The sequence below is a fragment of the Lactuca saligna genome, chromosome 1, assembly GCF_052625555.1.
Source record: "Lactuca saligna cultivar CGN05327 chromosome 1, ASM5262555v1, whole genome shotgun sequence".
In the NCBI taxonomy this organism is placed as follows: Eukaryota; Viridiplantae; Streptophyta; class Magnoliopsida; order Asterales; family Asteraceae; genus Lactuca; species Lactuca saligna.
The window spans coordinates 136,142,251-136,158,711 of record NC_136417.1 but is presented as its reverse complement, the minus strand read 5'-3'; the positions used below and the strand labels follow the sequence as shown (position 1 = coordinate 136,158,711).

Here is a 16,461-nt window from a genome sequence, read left to right as displayed (position 1 = left end):
CTCATCTGATGATAACCCGACCTCAAGTCTATCTTGGAGAACCAAGATGCCCCCTGCAACTGATCGAACAGATCGTCGATCCTAGGCAACGAATACCTGTTCTTAACCGTCAACTTGTTCAACCCCCAGTAATCGATACACATCCGGTGTGAACCATCCTTTTTCTTGACAAACAAAATCGGTGCTCCTCAAGGTGAGCTACTTGGTCGAATAAACCCCTTCCCCAATAGCTCCTGAAGCTGCGATGATAACTCTTGCATTTCCGGTGGAGCGAGACGATAAGGCGCCTTGGCGATAGATGCCGCTCCGGGAACCAAATCGATACGGAACTCCACTTGCCTTTCCGGAGGCACACCTGGTAACTCTTCGGGGAACACATCCGAAAACTCGCATACTACTGGAACGTCGTCAACCGAATTGGGCCTACCCGCAGCCACTCGAGTATCCATCACGTAGGCTATGAATCCATTGCAGCCCTGCTGCAAACTCTGCCTCGCCCTCGCAGCCGAACAAAACGCCAACCCACACCGGGTCCCCTCGCCATACACCGTAAGCACTCCCCCACTAGGGTCTCGAATAGTCACCAGCTGTCTCTTGCATTCAATGACTGCCCCAAACTTACTCAACCAGACCATGCCCACGATGACGCAGACATCCCCCATCGCTATAGGAACCAAGTCTATAGGGAACTTGACCCCAAAAATCTCGAGCACACATCCTCGAATCACGTCAGTGGCGTATACCGCTTTCTCATCCGCTATAGAAACTCGTAGGGGTCGACTCATCACCTCCCGATCAATACCGATGTGCCGGCTAAAAGCCAACGATAAAAAAGACCGACTCGCACCCGAGTCAAATAATACCAAAGCAGGTACAGAATTCACAAGAAAAGTACCTACACATATCATAATATAAGCACACTATCTTAGCATAAAAGTAAATACACGAAAGAATACATACCAGCTATGACATCAGGCGCCACGCGGACCTCCTCTGCAGTCAACTGAAAAGCTCTCCCACGAGCCTTCGGAGCCTCGGCTTTCACCGGCCGAGTCTCGGTAACCCTGGCAGCAGGCGCAGATCCCTGGTGAAGCTGGGGGCACTTGGACTTCCGATGGCCGGTATGGTTGCAATGAAAGCAAACCATGAATCCTTTGGGGCAATCCCTAGCAATGTGCCCCTCCTTGCCACATTTGTAACAAGCACCCGATCGACATGCCCCCTCGTGACCCTTGCCGCACTTTCCACAAGTGCGGCCCTTCTGACCTCCCGACCTCGAATCGGTGGACTTGGTCCGCTTGGCTGCCGGTTGGAACTGAGCCGGCCGCCGATCCTCCTGTTGAGACTCGGCCTCCTCCCTGGCCTGGGTCTCCAACTCGATCTCTCGCTTCCTGGCATTCGCCTGGAGCTCAGCAAAAGTCTGGTATGACGAGTTCGATACGAACTCCCGGTATCCCTCCTCAGCACACCCAAATACCGGCTCATCCGAGCCTGCTCCGTGGACACCTGCTCAGGGCAGAACATCGCCCTCTCATGAAACTTCCGCGTGATCACCGTGATAGAATCATTACCCTGCTTGAGGGTCAAGAACTCCTGAACCAACCATTCCCTCTCCACCGCGGGAACATACTCATCTCTGAACATAGTAGTAAACCTCTCCTAAGTCACGGCTAAAACCTCCGCCAAAGTGAAGTTCGCCGTCACGAATTTCCACCAATCCTTTGCTCCTAGGCGGAGCTGGTTCAAAGCGAACCGTACCCTCAGATGCTCCAGACATGAACAAGTGTAGAAGCATCCCTCGATATCAGCAATCCATCTCATCGCAGCGATCGGATCCTGCGTCCCATCAAACTCGGGTGGCTTAGTGTTGCTGAACTCCCGGAACAGCAACGAGTCACCTCCCTATGGTCTGGCAGCGGCCACAGCTGCAGTAGCTATAGCAGTTGTGACCTCAGTCACCGCGGCGTACCGCTCATCAAAAGTCTCCATCAGTGTGGTCTTAATAGACCCAAACATCTCCGAAATCTCAGCCCGGATCGCTGCAGCCACCTCCTCGTGAATCATCTGACGAAGCTCCTCGTCACTCACACTGCTCGTACCAGGTCTGTGGCGTGGTCCAACCATGATGCCTCTGAAATACATCATAGAAATATCAGAGACTCTATCGAGCATAATCGTACTCGATAACGCAACCCTACTCAGTCTCCGATACCCAGAGATTCTTACTTGGGTTGCCCACTGACCCGGTGTCTTCAGTAGTACGGGCCCAATACTACCAACTACACCGCATCAACATTCACCCCAAGTCCTCCTCCCCAAACCCCGGATCATGAGTACTCTATTCTTGCCATGCACTAACTACCCACTCTCTCTCAAAGCACCTCATAGAAGCAGATTTCCCTAGACTAAGGCATCACAAATCAGGCCACTCTAGTCCTAATATGAATACCTAGTCTACTAGCATGCGTATCATATCATATCATATCTCATAACACATATTGTAAGAGTATTTTGGGGATTTTACCGTTCGGGCGCTGGCTGACCGTACACACTTCTTCTTATTTGGTTGTTTCAAAATCTCTTATCAAATTTTTATTGATTTTATTAATTAAAAATTTCTCAAATCCCCGGTTTGAGTTCAGTTACGCCCGAAGGTGTATCCGAATCCCTCAAACCAAGGCTCTGATACCAACTTGTAACGACGTAAATTTTAAAACCAATTTTTCATTTTTGTAAACATCAAAACATCGATTAATATTTCAAATTCAAACGAAAACAATATTGTCACAACAAAATACATCCCAATGATCATAAAATAGTTTTTCCCCGACAATGTGTACGATCACGCCGGCGCCTTCCCACGGTCCTCGCTAGTACCTGAAACACGTAACACAACAACTGTAAGCATAAATGCTTAGTGAGTTCCCCAAAATACAACTTACGCACATATGCCTTTCCAGGCCCTGACCTTCCGGTCCATGTGTCTCAGGGGACTTCCGTCCCGACTAGGTAAACCTTCCGGTCCTACCCACGTCAACCTTACGGTCCACATCACAACGCCTTCTGGCCCATAACATATTCATCATCCGGCCCATAACATAATGCCTTCCGGCCCATATCAAGCATATCATACATGGCACATATAAACGATTAACTTATCACACACAATACATATATCTCATAACATATCCGACCTTCCGGTCACACAGTCAAACCCTTCCGGGTACAGTATAGTGAGAAAACTCACCTCGTGGAAAGTCTAAGATCTCGCGTCCTTGCTATCACCGAATCCCAATGACTACTCTACTTCGCCTAAACATAAAAATATAATTTAATACACAAAGACTTCCACCACTAAAACTTTACCCCTTATCATCATTCCTCAAAGCGTAAAAGACCATTTTACCCTTCCTTGACCTAAAGTCCTCATGTTGACCAAAACCCTAGAAGTCAACAAAAGTCAACTCTGAGAGTACGCGGGGTGTACTGCTAGATGTACGCGGGGCGTACATCGCCAATCACCTGGATCGGGGTCTCCACCCAGTACGCTGCGCGTACTGGAAGTGACGCCCAGCGTAACCATCAGAATCCAACACTCTTCATTTCTAGTCTTAATCGGTTAAGCCATTACTCCAAATTCTAGATCCGACTCTTTTAGTGTGTCTAAACCCATAAAGTCGAGACCTTTAAGCCTTGGAATGGCTGTAAAGGCTCCAACATCACATAACAACATTCGATTCCAACTCAAGGACCTAGATCTCATGCATGGTGCAATATCTGTGACAACCGTCAAATTTCGGTCAAGTCAAAGTCAGCTAAAGTCAGCAAGTCAAACCATTTGACTCAATTTCCTTGTGAGTACAAAAATTTACACTATGAAACTTCTACATAAACTTCTATTCTAATGAGAAATCATAAAACAAAAAGTGCGAACATCTAGATCTCCTTAACCTAAAATTGTAGTACGTGGCGAGCCAAACCGATAAAACAATGTTGCATACTCATCGGGAGTGTGTAAGATCCTTAAACAAGGCTTAACAGGGTTTACGAACCATGCATTGCGATGCCGAACACTCACAGTTGTCACACATGGAACCTCTCCCACTCGTTTTCACTCTATCTCTCTCTATGTCAAATCTCTCCCAAATCTCTCCAAGTATGTGAAATCTCTCTCTAATATCTCTCTGTATGAGAAATCTCTCCAAGAATGTCAAATCTCTCCCAAATATCTCCAAGTATGTGAAAACTCTCGCAAATATCACTCTGTATGAGAAATCTCTCCAAGAATGTCAAACCTCTCCCAAATCTCTCCAAGTGTGAGAAATCTCTCCCAAATCTCTCTCAAAAGTTTCCCGTAACTTTTTGGAATCATTCGGGTCATTCCGGCCCTTAACCGGGTGAAAAACGGCTTAAAACGGGGTAAAAACGACAAAACGGGACCTTAGGAACCGAAACCCTTCTTAAGGAGCCGAAGCTCCTTAAGGCCGAGATTAAGAACCAAGAAGACCCTAGGACCGCAGACCGAGCCTCTGTTGGCTAAAAGCATGCGAAGACCGAGCCTCTGTTGGCTAGAAGCATGCGAGGACCGAGCCTCTGTTGGTTAGATGCGCGCGAGGACCGAGCCTCTGTTGGTTAGATGCGCGCGAGGACCGAGCCTCTGTTGGCTAGATGCACGCGAGGACCGAGCCTCGGTTCTCTGTCGCACTCTCTGTTCGCTACTCCGCCTCTCTGTTCGCTACTCCGCCTCTCTGCTCCGCTTCTCACTCTCTGTTCTCTTCTCACTCTCTGTCTCGCGCGCCTCTCTGTCCCCTCCCACCTCTCGGTTCCTACCCTCTCCCTTCTCCCCTCTCGGTTCCTTCCCTCCTTCTCCTCTCCTCTCGGTTCTGCCTCCCTCTCTCTCTCGGTTCAGCATCAGGAGGCCGAGCCTTGGCCAGAAATTCGCATATTTGTCATTTTTAGCCCATTTTTGATATTTTTAACATTTTAAGCCCGTTTTTCGTGATTTTAAAGCGGGATTTTCTCCAGAAATTATATTTTAACATAATAAACTCTAAATATTCATAATTTAAACATATTTTGATGAAAATCATTATTTAAATAATAAAAATCAAATGGGTGAATTATTAAAGGTGGAGTGTTGACTTTGCCTTATCCAATGTCACAAGCAACCACCCCACACCCACTCTTTGACTAACCACACCTCTCCACCTTACCTAGGTCACATCAATGTCCTTTCCACTCAATTATCCCTCTTTCCCACGTTTTTGAGGGCTGAATATTCATCCTCTCTCCTCACTTCTCTCATTTGCTCTCGTTTCACAAGAAGATCAAACTCTTTCCTCTCTCACTTTCTCTCTCTAGAAATTCGAGATTCAAGGGCTGATCTTGAGTTTTTCCTCCACATTGGTAAGCATAATCCATTCTCTTTATGATTATCTCAAATATTTCCACTCAAATCATGGATATCTTACACAAACTCTCTCATAATTGTGTTAGATCTTCGAATCTTCAAGTGATTCTTCAAGTGTTCTTGGGTTGAACACTTATCTTCTTCAACACTTATCTACTGAAATCACTCAAGGTGAGTTCATACCCCTACATTTTCATGTTTTCTCAAGTTTTCAGGGGGGGAATACAAGTTAAAACACTAGGAACATAGCTAAAATTTTCTAACAGCCTTCACCAGAAAAGTTCAACTCCATTCACGGACTGTTTTGGGCATCTTAAACATTTTTGTTTTCAAAACTGTACAAGGTGCAAATAGTTCAAGTTTTTAGCTTTAAAATGGCTACTTGCACATCTCCATACGATTTTTCTACAATTTATGGTGATTTTTACAAAACTACCTATCATTTCAAACAACAATCCGGACCAGTCTGTGATTATGGACTTTTTCACCCAAGTTAGAGGTCATATTAATTTGTGATAAAAATTATGAGCAAACTAGACACATTTTGTGAACTCTCAGAATTTACGGATCTAGTTTTCGACTTCGTATGATTTTTCTATGATTTTTCCAAAACAAGGCAGAATTGCTAAATTTTGCCAACAGCATGTAAATATCATAATACTTTGTATTATGTTGAGCAAAGTGTATAATCATAAGTTTTAGTATTTGAATGTGTTTCCTTGTTAGTTTATCATTATGAACTGAAACTAAGACATTCATATTAAATATTATTCATTCATTTTGGACACGTATTATTAAACTATAAAAAGTATAGTTTGATAAATTCACAACACTAATACATTTCCATAAAAGAATTCATACATACTACATACATTTTAGATAAACTATAATAGGTATAGTTTATGATACATCACTCTACGCACTCGTACAAGAAGGGTACATTCATACAAGAAATATTTATATTCGCACACATTTCACGTAAACTCGTTATCCTATATTGTGAGTTTCTCTATTTTTCTTTCTCTCTCTCTCTCTCTCCCCGTACGTTCGAGTGCGGGATATAATTCCTGGTAGTTATAATCAGAATCTCCTTGAGGGAGAACGTGATACTTGTATATAGATCTATATTGGGTTTGACACCCCACACCTTTCTGCTAGCTACAGTTGGACCTGCAGGTTCTACGGGTGACAAATGTCATTTTAATTTTCGCGACGTCTGAGAACGTCGTGGCAGGTTCACATAGTCATAGTATGATTATAGCGGCTCACATAGGATATAACAATCCATAAGTTTACGGGATTTTATTTTAAAACCTAAATGAGTTTTATGTCGATTTAAAATCACCTTTTTATCTCTATGAGTACAGATATTACTGTACACTTTTGGTTTTGGTAGTTACGACTACACATCATTTGAAACCACATTTATACTTTTAAGTATGGTCAATACTTGTTATTACTCGGTCCTCTAATTTAGGACTACATATATATAATGTATTAACAAACATGAGAACATATAGAAATTTCATTTAGTTCAAACATGTCCATGTCCATTTAAATACATAACATTTTCTATTAATAAGAAAGATTACTTATACATTTTGGTCTTCAGTCATAAGACTACCTTACACAGATTTTAAAGAAAATATCGGATTTTCTGGATACATATTCTAACGCTTTTACAAGGAAAACGATTTACTTTTCTAACGAAATCTCTTATGAACTCACCAACCTTTGTGTTGACACTTTTCAAAACTACTTGTATTCTCAGGAATTCAGTGAAAACAGGAAATCAACAACGTTTTGAGGATGGGACGATAAATCGTCAAACAGTTCATTTTGTATTATAATGTAACCGATGTGAATCATGTAAACATGTGATTCGATGTAACGTTTTCAATTATATTTGTGTTGGTTGTATTTACTTTGAGCACTATTATACCCATTGTTGTGATACTCTACATGAAGTCCTCCACCCCCGGACGTTTCCGCCATCCTTGGTTTGGGGGTGTGACAATATCCACGTCCAAGATGCCATTTTTATGAGTCTACAACTCCAATAGATCAGAAATATGAAGTGTCTAAGCTTATGGAGGCCATTTGCACAAAAAGTCTCCACCTTTGGGACTTAAACCCTAGAAAATGATACCTTAAGCATATAACATGAACCAAGTGACAAGATCCGAACTTTTTACCTGATAATGAAGCTTTAACCCTTGCAAAGCTCAGATCTACACTTGAGCACCACTTCTAGCCTCTCCAATAAGCTCTTCTTCTCCTTTGCAACCTTGGAATGGCACCACCAAGCTTAGAATACACACAAAATGGCTAAAGAACGAATGTACACACTTTTTAGGGTTTCACTCTGAGGGATGGTGGCTGAGAAGTCCAGCCACACATTCCTTTTATAGCCCTCCAAAGGAAATTAGGGTTTAGATCTGAATAAGTTACGCCGGGCGTAACCTTGGGTACGCCCCGCGTACCTGAGGGTGAACGCGTCCAAAATGAGGCGCGCGAGTACGCCCAGCGTACTCGCCTACCATGAAAACCCTAAATTAACAACTTAACCAAGATGCAAGGCCAAAAGAAGAATACCTGGATTTCGGGCTGTTACAATATGAATAGTAGATTCCTGGGTAGACATGAAATTGTAATAAAACTTGGTCGGTTTGTATTCAATCCTTTGTAATCACTTTATCAATATAAAATATTGTTTTATAAATATGCATGTAGCATGTTTTGAGGAAGTAAGTTAAGAAATCTTTTGAAATAGTATGAAACGTTGAGTCTTTCATAAATACGAAAGTTAGGATCTTTCAATCATGGTATCAGAGCAATGGTTTAAGTGAACTAAATATCAGGGATTGATATTGAGACTTAAACTGTTGGAAGCTCAATATATGAGCTGATTCATAATAAGTATATGGATACAAACCATAGGAAATATTTAAGTGGGGGATTGGGTAGTGATAAACCATAGTATTCTAAGATATTAAGTTACTTCAGAATTTTAAGAAAATTAGTTTAAGTGAACTAGAAATTTTAAGAATTTTTAAACTTAAACAAGAATTATTAAGTAAAGATGATACAATATATTTTAGGTTGAATACCTAATGGAGGCAAGCACTAGAATATTAAGAGGAGATATGCCTTATATTCTATTATGTGCCAAATGATAAATGAATATAAAGAGGAGATATGCCTTATATTCTATTATGTGAAAAAGCTTAAGGTCTGTTGCCGACCATGGTTTAGAAAATTTTAAGAATTTTCGTAATAGAATTTTTTCGAAGTAATAAAGAGACTTATGATAGTTGACATCGATAAGTTTATAAATAAACGATCGCGAGATATCGTAAAATAATAAATATGAATTATTATCGTAATAAGTGTATAATTACCAATAGAGCGGTAATATACATTTAAAGTATGTTTGATATATAATAACATATCTGGAAGAAAGATGTGTGTTTGAAACACGTTTGGACAAGATAAATGTGTTGGTACAAATCCACGAAGTTGTTCTACTGCTGTTCAGATTAAAACAATGATTGTTTAGAAAGTCGAAAGAACCAAAGATGGCGATAAATACTTCGATAGTATCTCAATTGATGTGGTACAAGATTAGAAGAATTAAATAAAGATCAAAAGAAAGGCTAATGAAGTTTTCAGACTCAATAGGCCAAGACTTTGTGATATAAAGTTCCATTGTGTATTAAGCCGACTTTAACATACAAGATTGGGATGGTGAATTGAGTCATTTAGTGGTAAAATTGTTAAGCAACTTACTTGTTTAAGGTAGAATGCTTAATTGAAGAAGAAATACACCCATAGTATCGTATGAGAAGAAATGTTGTAGTCAGGAATGACAGAGAACCAAGTTGAAGCTAGTAAAGCTTGCTGAGATGCAGCTAAGATGCAGACTTCTTAGATAGACTCCTATGAAATAGACTTAGACTTACTCAGATACAAGAATAACGATGTCAAGGAAGAATAATGAAATGAACAAAAGTGCATGATGGATTGCATGAGTTAGAAAATGATGCAGGTGGTAGAAGACCGTTTATCGCGACCCAACTCGCCGATTCGCCCCAAGACTCGCTGAGTCCCACGAACTCTGAGTCACTTACTGGTCAACTCATCGAGTCGTCCCTCGACTCACCGATTCACAGCTCAACCAAAAAGGTTAGGACTTCGCAACTAGACTCGCCGAGTCCAAGGCAATCTTCAACAGACTCGCCGAGTTGTTCTTCCAACTCTTCGAGTTCCTGCCTTTCTTTATCCAACTCGCCAAGTACACCCATGTGACTCGTCGAGTACCTCTAGTTCTTAATCCATACAGTGGCTTTCTAAGCCATGCAGGGACTCCCAACCATATATCTACCCTCCTACAACCCATCCATCACATAAAGTGGCAAACTTTACGTGAATCCAAAGAGATTTAAGCATAATACACCCTTGGGCTAAGGCTTAAGGCAAAGGGACTTCACCAACCACTCTAGGACAATACCTTTACAACAAATAGGATCATTACAAGCTTGGATCTGAAGTTTCAACTCCAGATCTAGCTTTTAAACTTGAAATTGATTCCACTCAAGCCATAATCCCCAAAATAGCAGCCAAGAACGAATCTAGAAGAAGGAAACTCAAGGTAACATATTTTTACCTCAGAAATGATCCAAAGGAGGAGTAGATCCCTGATCTACAATGATATCCAGATGCTAGCCTCTTGATCTTCAACCTTCTTCTTCTCAATTTCTCTTCCCAAGCTCTAATTCTTCATCAATGGAGGTTATACATGATTTTAGGGTTTTCTGGGTATTGGAAGGTAACAAAGAGGCTGAGGGTGGGTTATAATGTCCTTTATATAGGGCACAACCCCGAAAATTAGGGTTCTCTCCACCCAGCACCAACTCGCCGAGTTGGTCACTTAACACGTGACCAGATTCGCGACCCAACTCGCCGAGTCGGTCTTCCATATTTACACTAAGCACCCTAAACTTTGCTCTTTCGAACTCGGGGTGTTACAAACTCACTAAGCTTTGTGTTTACAGTTTCAGTTTTGGTTTCAGGTACCTCTTCGTCCAAGGGGAAGGAGCCGGCGGTGTAGCATCGCATCACACACACACACACACACACACCTTATTTCCGCATGGAGTTTTCTAGGATTGTACTTTAATTTTCATTACTTTTGATGATATGGTTTTGGGACATGATGTTATGGTTTCTATATATTGATGTAACATTAGCAATGTTTTGGTAAACTATTTTATAAATTACTTAACTAAAAATGAAATTTTTGGCCTTGAAAATTAGGATGTTACAAAGCAAGGGCATCAACTAGTTAGATCATGGACGTTGGTGCTACCGCCGAAGTCACTGATGTCCGCCTTCGTTATTTAGACGAAGATCATGATCAGACTAAGGATCACACCGAGGCCCTACAGAAGAAGTAACCACAACTCAAGCTGAGATGAGAGAGTTTCGTGAGCATCAAGCTACGATGGAGAGGTGTGTAATCGAGGCCGGCCATCGAATGAAGGAAATGTAGACCTTCATGACTTCACCCCATGGCTCGTAGGATGCCATACGCCCCGAGTAGCACGTATGCTACTCACATTTTGGTATAGACTAGGTTTCTCGAGTGAGCGTTGGTGCCACTCTTTCTTGTATGTAGGCTCGAACCTACAGATAAGTGATTACACTATTCAGGGGTCGGAATGCCGTCAAAAATTTCCATTACATTGATGTACTCTAGATCTTTATCAAGGTCAATTTTTCCTGAACCATGTATCAAATTATAATATCAATGACATTGACATGCATTTTATTTCATTGGATGTTACCATTAAGTTCATAAGTTGTTAAGAAATCATTTACTTATTCCAGTAGGTTTCCATTTTACAAATAATTTACAAATACAGTGAATTCGGGACACAAAACGTATATCACTAAAACTTTACATAACCATTATTGAAGACTTATAAAAAATTATATTGTTAACAACAACAGTTAAAAATAATACTTATTCAAAAATTATATTGTTACCTTTGAAAAAAAAATGTTTGATGTTTTAAATAATTACAATAATAGAAATTAAAATCTTAAGCAAACAACCATGACCGGTCCTAAGGAATTAAATATACTCAAATGCCCAAGGCAAACAAGAAAAAAGAGCCCCTCTTGTTATTATAAGTTGTTATTTTTAAATAAAAATATATAAGGAAAAAATGGGCCTTGTGCAGCTGTCCACTTTATCCCCCTTAACGCCACAACAACTATATATAAATATCATTAAACAATATATCATATTTAATTTTATTCATAAGTAACTCGTATGTAAAAACCATTTGGACGACTTAGGTGTCGTTTGTTTTTAAAAAAAAAACCACTTCAGACCACTTATTGTTGCGCCGCGCAGCACTTGGCCTTTCGCAGTTGTTTGTTTTCCTGAAGATTTCTGACTTCAAAACTGATGCGTGTGTGCTGCGTGGCACAACACTAAACCAACTGCTTCAAACCTCTTCGCGCCTTACTTTAACTTACTGCAGCAGTCTGCAGACGTTAAAAAACAAACAATTTTTTTATTAAATGCTGCAGCCTTTTGTTCCACCTCTTCTGCTACAGAGGATTGTAGAGGTGGTCCGTAGACTTAAAACAGTTTCGCTTCTAAAAAACAAACAGTAGCTTAGATTATATAATTTTAAAAAATATGTACACTATCATATAACTCAAAACGATATTCTTATAAGATTTTCTTATATAAGAACTACCAACTATCATATAACTCAAAACGATATTCTTATAAGATTTTCTTATATAAGAACTACCAACAATCTCATTCATATATTTATAAAGAGTTTCGACTGTGTTGTATTATGCGGAACCTACTACGGTAATAATCAAAGCAAAACACGAGTTAGAAACCGGCGAGGGACACGCGACAAGAGCGGGCTCGAATTGGAAAACTTAACCAAATCGGAATCCAAATCTTTCAGTTCCGCCAATTCCCCTCTTTTTGCAAACCCTAGAAGGGTTTTTGCAAACCAATTCCTTTGTGTATTTGCATATATTCTGCTCCGCGAAGCTTTTGTGTTAGATCTGAAAGAAGAATGGAGTTCGGGGGGCGCAAGAGAGGACGACAAGACGGTGGTTGGAATGGAGCTCCTAAGAGACCTAGAGACGGTTAGTGATTTATTCCCGTGACCTTGTTAATTCCCTCAAGGTTTCCTCTTGTTATTTCATGGCATTAGAGTTTATTATGTTTTAAGATCCGTTTACGTTTTTTGCCGATCGATTCTATTGCAATATATGGTTTATATGACTGCAATGTTCCATTTGTCAAACCTTTTTAGGATTTTTTGTTTTGACGACAGTCCATAAGCTCTGAAAATGGGTTAAGCGTAGATACCTAGATACCAAAGGAGGCTCCTATCATTCAGTGCATTATATCTTGTCTAGTTGGTATTCATATATAAAATAATCTTGAATAGGCATGTCAAAGTTGTTCATTTATTGAAGAAACGAAAAACTAATTATTGACACTTAATTTATTTCCTGGGTCAATGATTTAAATCGATAGGGCATGCGATACTGGATTTGGGTACAGTTAATTAATAATCGTTGTTAATATATAGTTATCAATTTCAATAATGTGTTGAAAAATTAAATTTTGATGCTTGGAAAATTTTGTTGATGGGCGGAAAGGTCATTTAAATACTTAACTGAAACAAAATAATTAATTTCATGCAACAGAAATGGAGTCGTTTACACCAGGTGTAGGAAGCAAATCAAAGCCGTGCACGAAGTTTTTCAGGTTATAATCTTAACTTATACAATATAACTACACACCATATAAGTTGTCTAATTAAGTTCTAATATGAAATACACCATCTGGAGCAATATCATAAACCATCCTGGGTGCAGCTGGAGTTACAACAATACTAGTTATTATTTTGTAAAAGGCTACATGGTAATGGTATTGAGACTACTATTCTGTTCAAAAGATTACACTTATCTGGTAATGTAATTTTCTTCAAGTTTAAACTTTAAGGACTGTTTGGATGGATGAAGTGGAATGACGAAATAATGGAATGGACAGGTTAATGGAATAAACAAGGACAAGGTAATGGAATGCATCATTACATTCCATGATCATGTTTATGTTTGGTTGACTAGTAAAATAGAATGACTTTTATATTATATATACAAATACAATGGATAGCTTTAAGTTTTAACTCTATTTTATACATTATTTTAATTATATTTAATGAACTTGTATATACAAAATACAAAAAATGAAAGATGATAAATGATAATAACTCAATAAAACCCAAATAAGTTCTAATATATGTAATAATCCTAATTATTATCTTAAAAATAAAATTTTATATCAATGGAAATCATGAAAAAAAATTCAAAATAAATCCATGTCACTAAAATTACAAAAATAGACTTGGATTATATTTTTAATTTTTTCATTCCATACCATGATGGAAAAAAAAAGGAACACATCCTCTGTAAGAAATGAAAACCAACAAAATGGAAGGTGCGTAGGGTTTTTATTCCAATGGAATGAACCATTCCATTCCTTAGCGATTCCATCATACCATATGCCACCTCATTACTACCCACATTCAAACATGTTTTGACAGTTTTATGCATGTCTTCCTTCCGCAGTAAATTTGTGCTTGGGTTGAGTCTTCTTGGATCGACTTTTAGTGTCTTTTCTTTTTTACTTAAAGGGGACATTACTTAATCCAATAAGGTCTATATGGGTGTTTGTTTTTACTAAATGCAGAAGTAACTACTTTATAAAGAAATTTGGAAACGGAAGTCCTAACTATTTACAAATCTGCCATAATTTATTTTCTTCTTTTTCCCCAAGTGTGTTGCCGTTTTCTCAAATATATTTTTTGAAACATCATTTATCCCAACACAAACAATGTCTCCAGGAATTACATTTTCCAGAATTTTATGTATGCATTAATAACTTAAGTTACAATTCTAGTGATGCATTTAAAACATTTTACCCGTTACAGGAAGCAGTTTCAGGAGTTTTCTCTTTTTATATGCTTCCAAACTGCCATTAGATGCTTAAAATATTGTTTGGTCTGGAGGATAGCCTTCTTTGTAAAAAAATAAATGGGGCTGAATGCATGATATAACAATGAACTTTCATTTATACGTGTATTATTGCATTTTGCTTTAGTTCTTTGCTATTACAACTTTGTACTTGGAGTTTTATATTCTTATCAATATTGGCATGATGGTTAAAAAATTCTATCCAATTATTCCGGGCATTTGTACTACATTGCTGTAATTGGGTATTTGGGTACAATTTTCAAATACAGTGTTGTAATAAGAAGGATGCTTTAATAAACATATCAATCGAATTATGTTGCTGTTGTACTTGTGTTTTTTTTTTTTTTTTTTTTTTTTTTTTTTGGTAACAATGTACATGCATTTCTTTACCCATAATAGCAACATACTTACCGATAAGGGCATATGTAATCAATAATAACAATGTAGTGCATTTTCTCTAGACATGGCCACAATGAACTTAAATTGTCTTCTGCTTGTATTTGCAATGTACTACATTATCTGTACACAAACTGCAAGTTACTTACAGTTATTTACTCATAACAGCAGCGTACTTGAATTTCTTTTCTCACAATAGCAAGTTTTTTACCAATGGTGATGATAGAAATATGTAACTCATAATACATTTTTCTTTAATTAACAGTGAGTGTAGTTTTCTTCACCCACAATAGCCAATAAAATCCAATGTTCATATTGGTAGCAAAATGCTATTATGAGTAAAGAAATACATATAAGTAAAAAGTGCAAGTTGAAAGAGCAAAATTCATTGGCATTCATTTAGTTGAGCTTATGTGGTTTTGTGTGATGCAGCACTTCTGGTTGCCCATTTGGTGAGGGATGCCACTTCCTCCACTATGTCCCTGGCGGCGGCGGTGGGAAACAAGTTACAAACATGGGAGTGGGATCCGCCCTCGGAAGAAAACCGCCCTTTGCTGCCGATACTCCGGTGAAAAGCAAGCTATGCAACAAAATCAACACCCCAGAAGGATGCAAATTTGGAGACAAATGCCGTTTTGCTCATAGTGAAGTGGAGCTGACTCTGAGTAGTAAAAATAAACCGTTTTACCAAGATCCCCGAGCTCAGCTGAGTACTGCCACTGGTCCTGGTCCTGGTCCTGGTCCGGTCAGCTATGGTGGTGGTGGTGCGGCTGCCGCCAACTTTGGTCAGTCGGCCACTGCGAAGATCAGCATAGATGCGGCTTTAGCGGGACCCATTATAGGTAAGGGTGGGGTGAATTCTAAGCAGATATGCCACCTTACAGGGGTGAAGCTTGCTATAAGAGATCATGAAACTGATCAGAACCAAAGGAATATTGAGCTTGAAGGGACTTTTGATCAGATTAAGCAGGCCAGTGCTATGGTGCATGAACTCATTGTCAACCTTGGTACTAATGGTGCTCCGCCAAGAGGTGGTGGTGGTTTTCAGCAGCAGCAGGGCCATGCCCATGCTGGTGTGAATAAGATTAAGACAAAGATATGTGAGAATTTTGTCAAGGGACAGTGTACGTTTGGGGAGAGGTGTCATTTTGCACATGGCCAAAATGAGCTTCGTAGGTAGGTAGGGGGAAAACTTGTCATTTCATGTTGTGGTTTGGGGGAGGACATAACTTATGAGATTTTGTTGTAGGAAGGAATTATTTTAGGAGGCTTGATATTGCTATAAGTTTTGGTAAACTTTTTTTTTTCTCATATTATTGTTATTATTATTGCCATTATTTCCCATTTATTGTTAAGCATTTGAACCTGTTAGCTGTTAAGGAACATGGGTGTGCTTTTCTTATTAACTTAGGATTTTGGCTTACTTCCGTGTGTTTTTATGAAAGCCACATTTCTTATATTCTAAGTACTGTGTTGTCTAATTGGTCGAAAGCAAGAAATAGCAATGTATATTCATTTTCATTATAAAATTTTGTTCTTATTTATTATAATATATTTTCAAAAATCTATCC

The 16,461-nt window shown here is 39.3% G+C and overlaps 1 protein-coding gene across 1 annotated transcript; it reads left to right on the top strand.

Moving 5' to 3' along the window:
• Positions 1-12,261: 12,261 nt before the first annotated feature.
• LOC145044611 (zinc finger CCCH domain-containing protein 14-like) lies at positions 12,262-16,201 on the top strand. Its single transcript, XM_078993211.1, has 3 exons — positions 12,262-12,595; positions 13,166-13,226; positions 15,323-16,201. Exons 1-3 carry the CDS (start codon positions 12,523-12,525, stop codon positions 16,068-16,070), a joined length of 882 nt encoding a protein of 293 aa, XP_078849337.1. The 5' UTR covers positions 12,262-12,522; the 3' UTR covers positions 16,071-16,201.
• The last annotated feature ends 260 nt before the right edge of the window (positions 16,202-16,461 follow it).